This window comes from Vipera ursinii (genome assembly GCF_947247035.1).
Source record: "Vipera ursinii genome assembly, chromosome: 3".
Classification (NCBI taxonomy): domain Eukaryota; kingdom Metazoa; phylum Chordata; class Lepidosauria; order Squamata; family Viperidae; genus Vipera; species Vipera ursinii.
In genome coordinates, this window is record NC_139516.1 from 208,370,880 (window position 1) to 208,383,419 (window position 12,540).

Sequence of the window (12,540 nt, forward strand, 5' to 3'; positions counted from 1 at the left end):
TGTTTCGTTTCACTGTGTACTGTACTGTATATTGTTGAAATGACAATAAAGTCTACAGCTGCTACTACTACTACTACTACAACAAAAGGAGCAAATAAGAGCTTCCTGATCTTAATATAGCAGCCTTCTGTAACATACACCTACTACAGATATACTATGCTTCAATTCCTCTCAGCCACTTGGAGAGATACAAAAATCCTACCCCTCATTAATTAATCTCTCAATAAAAAGCAAATAATTGAGAGGATGTCCCTTGAAATGTTGCGTGGAGATGTCTGTACAAACATACGTGAGGGTTTCGGCTTTCAGCAATCTGGAGAAACATCTCAAACCCTTGTCTTTAGAGCCACAATTTGAGAAACAAAAAGGATGAAAGAACAGTCTTGGAAGCAATAAAATAAGCAATACTGAAGTCCGATGTTTTTAGTATGCCTGCAGATATCTGATTTGTGACTCCACCCTGATCAAGTGTACGTTATACATAAACACTTCATTAAATGTAGCTGTAGAAAAATCACTTGACTTATGCATACATATTCACACACACCTGTAGTACCACAGATACTCCTCACTTAATGGTGGTAATTGGGCCTCACTAAGCAAAGCCATCGTAAAAGAGGACATCACGTGACCGCACCGATTTACAACGGCATTTGCAGCGATCCCAGCTGCCCAGTTGCGACGTCACATGATTACCCTCTGCAGCCTTCTGCTGGCTTCCCCACTGACTTGTTCGTTGGAAGTCAGCAGTGAAGTTAGCAAATGCTGATCACGTGACCACGAGGCAAAGCAAAATTGTAACTGCAAAAGGGCTGCCAAGCACCCAAATTGCAAGCAACCATGTCACTGAAACGGATGCAGTTACAGCCCTAACTACAAGGACCCATCCTGAGAACCCATCCTCACTCAGCACGCTCGTAACTTCAAGAGAACACTGAACACGTGGTTGTTAAACAAGGACTGCCTGTGTTGCCTTTTGTGGTTGTTGTTAATAATAATAATAATAATAATAATAATAATAATAATAATAATAATAATAATAATAATAATAATAAGTTGGACAGGACTTTGGAGGTCATCTAGTCCAACCCCCTGCTCAGGCAGGAAACCCTATCCCATTTCAGACAAATGGCTGTCCAGTCTCTTCTTAAAAACTTCCAGTGTTGGAGCATTCACAACTTCTGGAGGCAGGTAGTTCCACTGATTAACTGTTCTAACTGTCAGAAAGTTTCTCTTTAGTTCTAGGTTGCTTCTCTCCTTGATTAGTTTCCATCCGTTGCTTCTTCTTCTGCCTTCTGGTGCTTTGGACAATAGGTTGACCCCCACACACAGACAAACAGGTTCAAAGTAGGAGTACTGTCACTTCTGTGTGGCTAAAGCAATTGTGACAGGAATAGTGGGATCTCCCAACTCCTAACACATATTCACCCTTTCTGCAATACTTCCCCGTGCAAAATTCCTAACTGTGACAGGACACAAAAGTGAATCAAATCTAATGGCACCGTGCAGCCTTTCTAACAGCAGCAAAAAACCATTTCTCATGCTCTTGACTCACTTGACCGAGTGGTGAAAATCACTTTTGATGAGTTTTTCCAAGACATGCAATTAAAATTAAAGTTAAATGTATCAAAGAGTGGTGCATAAGAATAACATTTCAAGCATTCTGCTGTGATTATGGAAAGCAAGTTTAGGAATGAAAGGGTGCAATACCTTAAAAATCTGTTTTCCATGGTGATGACAGAAATAAAATCACCTGTGAGATTACTCCTGATTAATCCATTCTTATCTTGAGCATAACAGCTCATATGCTGAAACGGAGCTGTGCATCCAATTAAAAATCCTCTCCTCTCCAGCGCATACTATACTGGCCTAATTAGGGGTGGCTGGGTGTAGGCATTTTATACAGTGATGAAGATACTTCAAATCCATGTATAGAATTTGAGCAACTTGACTCGAGAAGCCCCAGTGATTTGCACTCTCAAATCGTCGAGTCACATACTCATGGCCTCAATTAAAAAGCAAGAGCAAAGTAAGCGGCAAAAACATCAAAGCTGTGACAGAGATTAGAGAAATGTAGGCCAGCTCCCTTATGTGACGGTTTTAACAAGCTACCTAATAACACAACGCATTCGATGGCACACACTCAATCATCGCTACAAAAAAAAGGTTCAACTATGCAATCAAAGACGAAAGGAAAAGTTCAGGATTACCCATCATCAGACAGCAACCAAAAGAAAATGGCATCTATACTTAATCCAATTGTCAACTGCCTTCTTCTATGGCTAAGGAGCACTGATAGAATTCCTTTTAATATATTGATTCCCACATAGAAGGAAAGGAAAGGAAAGGAAATGTTCAACGTAAGTCTGGCAAACACGCGCAGGAGAATTAAAAGAGAGCATCAAGTAGTTCGGGCCTGGTCTTCAGGCTGTGCGGTTAGAACAAATAATCTGAGTAAAATCTGGAATTTTAGACTACCCTTGAAATTACTTTACGAAGAGAATGTTTTGAATGTTCACAAATCTATTAAAGAGATATTTGTCAAATATTTACTGGATTAGACAGTGCAGAAGTCACTAATAAAGCAGAGCTTGTTCATTTCCTATGAAACAAAGTATAGAATAAAAACTTTATTGTCACTTTAAATCTACACTACTGTATAATCAGTATACCGGTACATTAAAATGAAATTTCGTTGCATTCAGCTCTAAAAAAAATACCATTATGCATATACCCACATACACACACATATAACTAGAAAAATCAATAGCCTGGAGAGTAAAACATACGAAGAATGGCTGCAGGACTTGCGTCTGGCTAGTCGCTAGTCTAAAGAAAAGAAGAAATAGGGGAGACACGATAGCAGTTATTCCAGTATCTGAGGGGCTGCCACAAGGCAGAGGGGGCCAGGTTGTTCACCAGAGCACCAGAGGGAAGGACGAGAAACAACTGTTGGAATCTGACCAAAGAGAGAAGCAACCTGGAATTAAGGAGAAACTTCCTAACAGGGAGGACAATTAATCAATAGAACAGCTTGTCTTTAGAAGCTGTGGGTGCTCCATCACTGGAGGCTTTTAAGAAGAGACTGGACATTCACCTGTCTGAAATGGTATAGGATCTCCTGCTGGAGCAGGGGGCTGGACTAGAAGACCTCCAAGGTCCCTTCCAACTTCATTCTGCAACTGTAATTAACCAGTGGGATAGCTTACCCCCAGAAATCGTGGGCGCTCCATTACTGGAGGTTTTTAAGAAGAGACTAGACAGTCACTTGTCTGCAATGGTATAGGATCTCCTGCTGGAGCAGGGGCTGGACTAGAAGACCTCCAAGGTCCCTTCCAACCCTATTCTATTCTATTCTATTCTATTCTATTCTATTCTATTCTATTCTATTCTATTCTATTCTATTCTATTCTATTCTATTCTATTCTATTCTATTCTATTCTTCTCTGTCTCTGCTCACTTGCCATTGTCCTTCCTTCTCGGTCTATAGTTCTATTTCTTCTTTTTCTCTTCATATAGCCACCTCTTCTGTTGTTGACTCTTCCTGTTTTCTAAATTCACTATCTGTTTGGGATTCTCGAATCTTTCCTTCAAAAAAAAATTCTATGTCTGTCATAAAATTCTGCTGCCTTAAAGATGGGAGTCCAATTTGTACCTTTTAGTGTCCCAGTTAATTAAAATCCCCTCCAGCCATCTAAAATTCACTCCTTTTTCGATTAATTTGGTAGTCAAAAATTGATATTGTTTTTGTGAATCTCTTATCCTCCTAGGGATCTGTTTCAAAACCACAATTTCCTTTTCTCTATATTGCAGTGGATCATCCCTCACTCTTCTCAATATTTCGTCCTTTATGGATTTCTTCACAAATCTAACATGTACCTCCCTGGGCACTTTATATCTCCTTGCGTAACTTGAGTTAATTCTAAATATTTGATCAATTTCTCTTTTCATTTCTCGTTTCCCACTTTCTAACGCTTCCGGTAACAGTTCTGTCATCTGTTCTGTAAGATCTTCTCCCTTGTTTTCAGGTATATTCTGAAATCTTAAGAAATGGAATGCCTTTTCCATTTCCCGTACTGCCACTGAATCTTCCAAGTTTTTATTTGCCTGCACCAGTCTTTGATATTCTTCCTTTATTTCCTCCATCTTTTGTTTCCTCTGATTGAAAAGGATAGAAGAATTTGGAGAAGTAGCAGGATTGAAGATAAACAGAGGAAAAAACTAAACTTATAGTTAAGGATCTTACAGATAAATAGAAAAAACAACTGTTAGGAAAAATAGATCTCCAGATAGTTAAATATTTGGGAATATATCTAACAGCAAGATGTGCAAAAATAAAAGAAAACCACTATATAAAACTATATAGGGGTGCTCCCCCATCCTGGAGGCGGCCCGCCTTTCCAGCCGAGTACAATCTCGAGGAAGGGCCCATTTATTGGGATCCTGAGAGATGGCTGGGCACGGTTATGGGCCTCCGACGTAAACCTAATAAGAGGTCCTTGGTTTGCTTTTTGTCAAAAATTTTTTGGGGGTTAGGGAGGAGGGAGGGTTCTTTTCTTGGTTGTTCGGACGAGGGGGGCAGTCCAACTACCTCTGTTCAGGCTAGTGCTGAGGCGGATCGCGGGGGGGAGGAGCGGGGGTCGGCTGCTTCTGGGGCTCCAGGGCCAGTCGTGGGACTATCCATCCCCACGACGATAGGGAATGGCAGCAGGTGTAGGAACAGAGGGCCGTATCGATCTCAGGGAAGGCCTCTCCGCTGCTTACAAGCGGTGAGGCACTCCGACCCTCTGGTTCCGCCCCGAGGTCCCGGGAGTGAGGACGTGCAGCCTCCTGAGCTCCGGCTGGTGTACTTGAATGCCAGGTCGGTCGCTAACAAGGCTCCTCTCGTCCGTGACTTGGTCGAGGGTGAGCAGGCGGACCTGGCTTGCATCACGGAAACTTGGTTGGGCCCAGAGGGCGGCATTCCTCTGGTTGATCTTTGCCCACCAAGTTTCCGGGTGCTGCACCGGCCTCGGGCTCAGGGTAGGGGTGGGGGAGTGGCTGTTGTTATGAGGGAGACCTTGTGTCCACGGGAGGCCACCGTTCCCCAGATAGTCGGGTGTGAGTCTCTCTTTTTGAGATGCGGCCCTGGTGCGCAGTTGGGCTTGCTGCTGGTGTACCTTTCGCCTAGTCACGCAGCAGCAGCCCTGCCTGAGCTGCTCGATGTCCTCTCTGGGCTGGTGGTTGAGTTCCCGAAACTTATAGTTTTGGGGGACTTCAACCTACCATCGCTGGGAGGATCATCTGAGTTGGCTCGGGAGTTCATGGCTTCCATGACGGCCATGGACCTGACGCAAGTAATTTTGGGACCGACTCATGAAGGAGGCCACACCCTTGACCTAGTTTTCTTGTCTGGACGGTGGTTAGATGATCTTGGTGGGGGCTCTCCAATTATTATGCCCCTGTCATGGACCGATCATCATCTCCTGCGGCTGGTCTTCCGTTTTGCCACCCCCCGCCGTGGGTGTCTGGAACCAATTAAATGGTACCGCCCCAGACGCTTAATGGACCCCCAGAGGTTCCAGGCGGCGCTGGGGTCCCCACCTGCCTCCCTTGCTCACAGCTCGGCAGATGCCTTAGTGGAAGCCTGGGAAAGGACGGCCACTGAGGCTCTTGACCGAGTTGTACCCCTGCGGCCCCTGACCCGGTGCAGATCCCGTCGAGCTCCATGGTTCTCTGCGGAGCTCCGGGAGATGAAGCGTCGGAGACGGGGCCTAGAGAGCGGTTGGAGGTCCAGCCGATCCGAATCCGACCGATTGCGACTAAGAGCCTACATTAGGTCTTATCTCGCTGCGATAAGGGAGGCGAGGTCTAACCACTTCGCCACCCTTATCGCGTCCGCAGATAATCGCCCGGCCGCCCTGTTTAGGGTGACTCGCTCCCTCCTAAATCAGGAGGTGAGGGAGGATCCCTTGCAGGGTCGTGCCGAGGAGTTTAACCAACATCTGTCGGACAAAATCGCTCGGATTCGGACCGGTCTGGACTCTGACTGGGCAGAGTCTAACGATCAGGACACGGGCGGTCTTGTCGATATCACCTGGGAGGAGTTTGATTCTGTGACTCCGGAGGAAGTGGACAGGATCATGGGGAGGCTGAGCACCACCACATGTTTATTGGACCCGTGCCCTTCCTGGCTGGTCTATGCAGCCCGGGAGAGGACACGCAGCTGGTTCCAGGCAGTTATATCAGTTCTCTGAGTGAGGGTATCTTCCCCGCCGTCTTGAAGGAGGCGGTGGTGAGGCCTCTCCTCAAGAAGCCTGCCTTGGACCCAGCTGTATTGAACAACTTTCGTCCGGTCTCCAACCTTCGCTTTCTTGCGAAGGTTGTTGAGAGTGTGGTGGCGCATCAGCTCCCTCTGGTCCTGGATGAAGCGGATTATCTAGACCCGTACCAATCGGGTTTCAGGCCCGTGCACAGCACGGAGACGGCATTGGTCGCGCTGGTGAATGATCTCTGGAGGGCTCGGGACAGGGGGCATTCCTCTGTTCTAGTCCTATTAGACCTCTCGGCGGCTTTCGATACCATCGACCATGGTATCTTGCTGCGGCGTCTCAGGGGACTGGGAGTGGGAGGCACGGTTTTACAGTGGTTCTCCTCCTATCTCCAGGGACGTTCGCAGTCGGTGTTGGCAGGGGGGCAGAGGTCGACCGCGAGGTCTCTCATTTGTGGAGTTCCTCAGGGGTCGGTCCTCTCGCCTCTCCTGTTCAACATCTACATGAAACCGCTGGGTGAGATCATTCGTGGCTTTGGAGTTGGGTATCATCAGTACGCTGATGATACCCAACTTTTCTTTTCGACCCCAAACCACCCCAGTGATGCCCTCAACGTGATGTCCCGTTGCCTGGAGGCGGTTCGGGTCTGGATGGGGAGGAACAGACTTCAACTCAACCCCGACAAGACTGAGTGGCTTTGCATCCCTTCATCCCGGGTCTATTCGGACATTCCACCTCTGGCTATGGGGGGTGAACTATTACCCCCCGTAGATAGGGCTCGCAACTTGGGAGTCCTCCTAGATTCATGGCTCACCTTGGAAGACCATATAGGAGCTGTGACTAGGGGGGCCTTCGCCCAGGTTCGCCTGGTGCGCCAGTTGCGGCCCTATCTTAGCCGGGATGATTTGTGCACGGTCACTCATGCGCTCGTGTCCTCTCGTCTGGACTACTGCAACGCTCTCTACATGGGGCTTCCCTTGAGGACCACCCGGAAGCTCCAACTGGTACAGAATGCAGCCGCGAGAGTTGTGTTGGGAGTCTCTCGATACTCCCACGTTACACCTCTGCTCCGTGAGCTGCATTGGTTGCTAGTTGTCTTCCGGGTGAGATTCAAGGTACTGGTAATGGTGTTTAAAGCCCTCCATGGCATGAGGCCGGAGTACCTTAGGGAACATCTGCTGCCGGCATCAAGCTCCCTGCGCCCTGTGCGTTCCCACAGAGAGGGCCTCCTCAGGGTGCCACCGATCAGAGAATGTCGATTGGTGGCCCCCAGGGGGAGATCCTTCTCTGTGGGCGCTCCGGAGCTGTGGAATCAGCTACCGGTAGAGCTCCGATGGCGCCCGACCTTCGCTCCTTTCGTCGCGATCTCAAGACGTTTTTGTTTGTACAAGCTGGCCTAGCCTGATGGGGATCGGTGGGGTTGTTTTATCTTTGGTCTCTTAATTTTATCCTGGGGTTTTTAGAATTGTACTCCTATTGTTTTAACTAGGGCAACCGTTTAATCTCTTTTTAATGTTTGTATTTGGTATTTTATTCTGCCCTGTGAACCGCCCTGAGTCCTCAGGGAGAAGGGCGGTATATAAATGTTATTAAATTAAATTAAATTAAAATTAAATCAAATAAAACTGGATTTGGAAAAATGGAAAAATTTACAACTATCAATGTTAGGAAGAATAGCTACTGTTAAATGATATTTTACCAAAATTCCTATTTCAAACAATACCCCCCCAAAATAGAGAAAAAATTATTTGACGATTTAAACATACTGATTTTGAAATTTATTTGGCAAGGGAATTAGATTAAAAATGTTACAAGAATCTAAAGAAAATGGAGGATTTGGTTTACCGAATTGGGTCTTATACTACCAAGCATGTGTTTAATATGGCTAAAAGAATGGATAACCCTTAGACATAAAAGATTATTACACTTGGAAGGACACGATTTATAACTAGGATGCCATGCTTTTCTATGGTATGGGAAGAATAAAATTCATAGATACTTCCAAAATCACTAAGAAAGAAACACATTAATTTTAGTATGGGAAATGATAAAAGGTAAAATTTATATGAAAATACCAGGATGGCCTTCAACGATGGGAGCTTTTGTTCACCCAAACTTAACTAATTTTGAGAAAATTGTAACCTATAAAGATATTTTGAATACTGAAGGGAAATTAAAATCTAAACAAGAGTTGGAAGATCAGGGTACTGATTTATCATGGTGGCCTCAATTGCAAATACAACTGAGATATGAGAAAGATGCTAGAATACGTGGTTTTTATAAAGACCAGACAATGTTTGATCAGGTATTGTTGACTTAAGATGAAAAGTAGATTAAGAAATTGTATAATTTTCTATTAAATTTAAAAATGGAAGAAGTGAAAGAAACAATGATAACATGGGCAAAAAAATTTGGGCACAATATAGAATTAGAAAAATGGCAAAATCTTTAGGAAAGAAATTATAAATTGACAATGGCAACTGCTTATAAAGAAAATGTACATAAAATGTTTTATAGATGGCACTTATCACCTGCAAGATTGGCAAAAATGTTTAAAAACATGTCTAGTAACTGTTGGAATCAAAAACCAGGCATGTACCATCATCTTTAGTGGACGTGCCCTAAAGCAAAGAAATTTCGGACAAAAATACTTATTTGGCTAGAAAAGATGTTAAGAAAAGACGTGTATTTTAAATCGGAATTATTTTTATTAGGTATAACATCAGAAAAATATGATAAAGAAAGTGTATATTTAATGTTGCATGTATTAACAGCAGCAAGAATTGTATTTGCTCAGTACTGCAAAAATGGAGAAACACCATCTGAAGAAGAGATAATCAAGAAAAGACTGGACTGTGAAGAAATGGATAGACTTACACTGAAGATTAAAGAAAAAGAGAAGTATTTTCAAATATGGGATGTATTTTATCAATGGCTGGAAAAACAGGGCAGAGAATAGGAATTTAATGTGTATTATTAAATAAAAGAAATGAACCCAGGCAACACGTTGTTTACGAAGCACTTACGGATTGTAAATGTAGAAAACTTAACAAAATATTATAAAGAAAAATTCTGCTTACTTCCTGCCTAAAACAAAGGAAACAAAAGGAAAAACTTTCTATTCTGCATCATAATTTGATACCTAGCAAATAACAAGTGCCATTTACTGGAATTACAAATTATTAAAAAAAAATCACTTACCTGCCGAAAAGGAAAGCCTGGATAGATCTGCAATAATAATAATAAAACACATCAGTTTAATCTGGATTCAATTCAAAAATTGGAAATGCTGTAATTTTTCTTGAACATTCTCATGTCCTATTTAACAGTTTTCGCAGTTAGGTCAATAGTCCATTTAATAAGGCTGCGATTATAATATATTTGAATACAGTATTTAGGAATTAAGACGACATGCCAATGTAAATTCTACCTTTTCCATATGCTCGTATTTTACTATGCTTATGAGATGCATGTTCAATATGTCATATTAATTTCATATATTATACTTAAAAATACAATATATTGTTAAATATTAATCCTTGAAATATTTAAATACTTTCACCTTTGTTATTTTCTAATTATCAAGAAAATAACAAATATAGATAAAAAAGGGACGCAGTGGCTAATTGGGTTAGGACGTTGAGCTTGTCGATCAGAAGGTCGGCAGTTTGGCGGGTCAAATCCCGAGTGCCGCATAACAGAGTGAGCGCCTGTTTCTCGTCCCAGCTTCTGCCAACCTAGCAGTTCGAAAGCACGTAAAAATGCAAGTAGAAAAATAGGGACCGCTACGGTGGGAAGGTAACAGCGTTCCGTGCGCCTTTGGCGTCTAGTCATGCCGGCCACATGACCACGGAGACGTCCTCGGACAAGTGCTGTCTCTTCGGTTTTGAAACGGAGATGAGCACCGGCCCCTAGAGTTGGAAACGACTAGCACGCATGTGCGGGGGAACCTTTACCTTTACCTTATCTATAATAATTGGACAATAAATCAAAATCATAGCAGACTAAATATACTGCTCAAAAAAATAAAGGGAACACAAGATAAGACATCCTACTATTAAATACAGTACATTGTGTTGTTTAAGTATTCCCTTTATTTTTTTGAGCAGTATATATAAAATGCATAAAATTGGCTTGTCAGCTCCAATACCAAATCAAACTGGCCAGTGACCCTCTGTCAATCCAATCCACCTTACAGTGTTTTTGTAATGGGGAAATAAAGAGGGAGGAATAATAGATATATTTGCTGCCTTGAATTATAGATATGGGGGATATTATTATTATGGTTACATACTCAGCCAGATGTTTAGACTGGATTTGGCATTTTTGTCCATTTACTGAAGCCTCTCCAAGTACAGTGAGGGGAAAAAAGTATTTGATCCCCTGCTGATTTTGTACGTTTGCCCACTGATAAAGAAATGATCAGCCTGTAATTTTAACGGTAGGTTTACTTTAACAGTGAGAGACAGTAACAGCAAAAAAAATCCAGAAAAATGCATTTCAAAAGTTATAAATTGATTTGCATTTTAATGAGTGAAATAAGTATTTCACCCCTTCGCAAAACATGACTTAGTACTTGGTGGCAAAACCCTTGTTGGCAATCACAGAGGTCAGACATTTTCATTTATTATTGCAATACGTCTTGTTAGCATCCTTGTATATTTAAGTAGAGTGGTCATTGTGGCATGGAATACATAAAGTAATTCAAATAATGCAACTTGATTCAAGTAATTGTTTGATTACTTGGCTGCATTATTTCATATGAATTATCTGATTACTTTATCAGGTAATTATTACTTGATTACTTGAAGATTGATTCAAGTAACTGAATTACTCAAAGTAATACAATTCGATACTTAATTCAGATTAAAATGCTAGTTAAAAAAACACCTTTAAATCTGAAAGGGATGAGAAGGCATATGGAAATGCAACTATAATCAATATCTTATTCACTGAAAAACAGGCATTTTCATGAATTTTGGTGGGGCTCACATTTTCTAAATTTACTTGTTCATTTTTATTAAATGTTTATAATTCATCTCGCTGCAAGGCGAATTAAACCATAGACAGACAGAGTATAAAATCACATTAAAATTGCAATAAAATACAATTATAACTAAAGATGGGGAGGAAAGGCATGAAGAATTTTCACGCAATTCGTCATGCCTTTCCTCCCCATCTTTAGTTATAATTGTATTTTATTGCAATTTTAATGTGACTTTATACTCTGTCTGATTTTATACTCTGTCTGTTTGAGTTAACACTTCTCACGTTGTACACCTGATGCATCAACTCTAGCCTAAAAATAAGACATAATAAAAAGAAACATATTTACAAAGCCAACAGAAACCCTGGAAGGTATTGACTGAAGCGTATTCATGAGTTCTACGACCCAACAGGAAAAGGGGTTACAATATTTTCTTTCCAGAGCTTGCTGAGACTCTGGATGTGCTGCCAAAGAAAAAGCAGTGGCCTCAATGACCTACAACTGTTTTCTAGTAAGCTATAAAGACCTGTTTCTATGACACGAAATACCCAATCATCCGTGAACATAGTCTTGTTTGTACTAGATGACATCCTCGGTTTATCTTTGAAATGGATCAGTGATTCAACATACATCCACATACATCAAAGACAAGACTTATGACAAGGTACAAAGCCCTGTACTTTGAACTGCACACAATCAGAGCAATCTTCCAAGTATATTTTAAAAAAAAAATGCTCTCCCAAGTTTCACTACATCACACAGCTCAAGGAACGCCGAAACGATTTGTGAAATAAACTGCAATGGTATCAGAAGAGCTTTTAAAAATAGAATAGGATTTATCCAAGTTATGATCTTTTCATCGTCCTATTCATTGGCAAGAAAGAATGCCAATTACTTACTCAAATTTCAAGACCGTCCCTGGAATGTGCATGGCTAAATTACACGAGGTGGTGAAATTTTGAACACACGAAGAGGGTGTCAAACTATTCTCCAAAGAACCTGAAGGCAGGACCAGAAACAATGGTTGGAAACCGACCAAAGAGAGAAGCAACCTGAAATTAAGGAGAAACTTTCTGACAGGGAGGACAATCAACCAGTGGAACAGCTTGCCACCAGTCATCGTGGACGCTCCATCACTGGAGATTTTTAAGAAGAGGCTAGACAATCACTTGTCTGAGATGGTATAGGTCCTCCTGCTTGAGCAGGAGGCTGGACTAGAAGACCTCCAAGGTCCCTTCCAGCTCTATTCTATTCAATTCAATTCCTATGACTTTACGGAAACTTCATTCCAGTAAATAAATA

General features: G+C 42.2%; 1 protein-coding gene across 4 annotated transcripts in view; it reads right to left on the reverse strand.

Annotated features, from left to right (window-relative positions):
* Positions 1-12,540, reverse strand: part of PTK2 (protein tyrosine kinase 2) — a 268,019-nt gene that overhangs the window by 178,086 nt on the left and 77,393 nt on the right. For all 4 annotated transcript variants that reach the window (XM_083360046.1, XM_083360047.1, XM_083360044.1 and 1 more), the window contains one exon: positions 9,453-9,479. Coding sequence is in view for 2 of the 4 variants with exons in the window: in XM_083360044.1 (XP_083216170.1) it covers positions 9,453-9,479 (27 nt within the window). In the remaining 2 variants the exon portion in view is untranslated. The remainder of the gene's footprint in view (positions 1-9,452; positions 9,480-12,540) is intronic.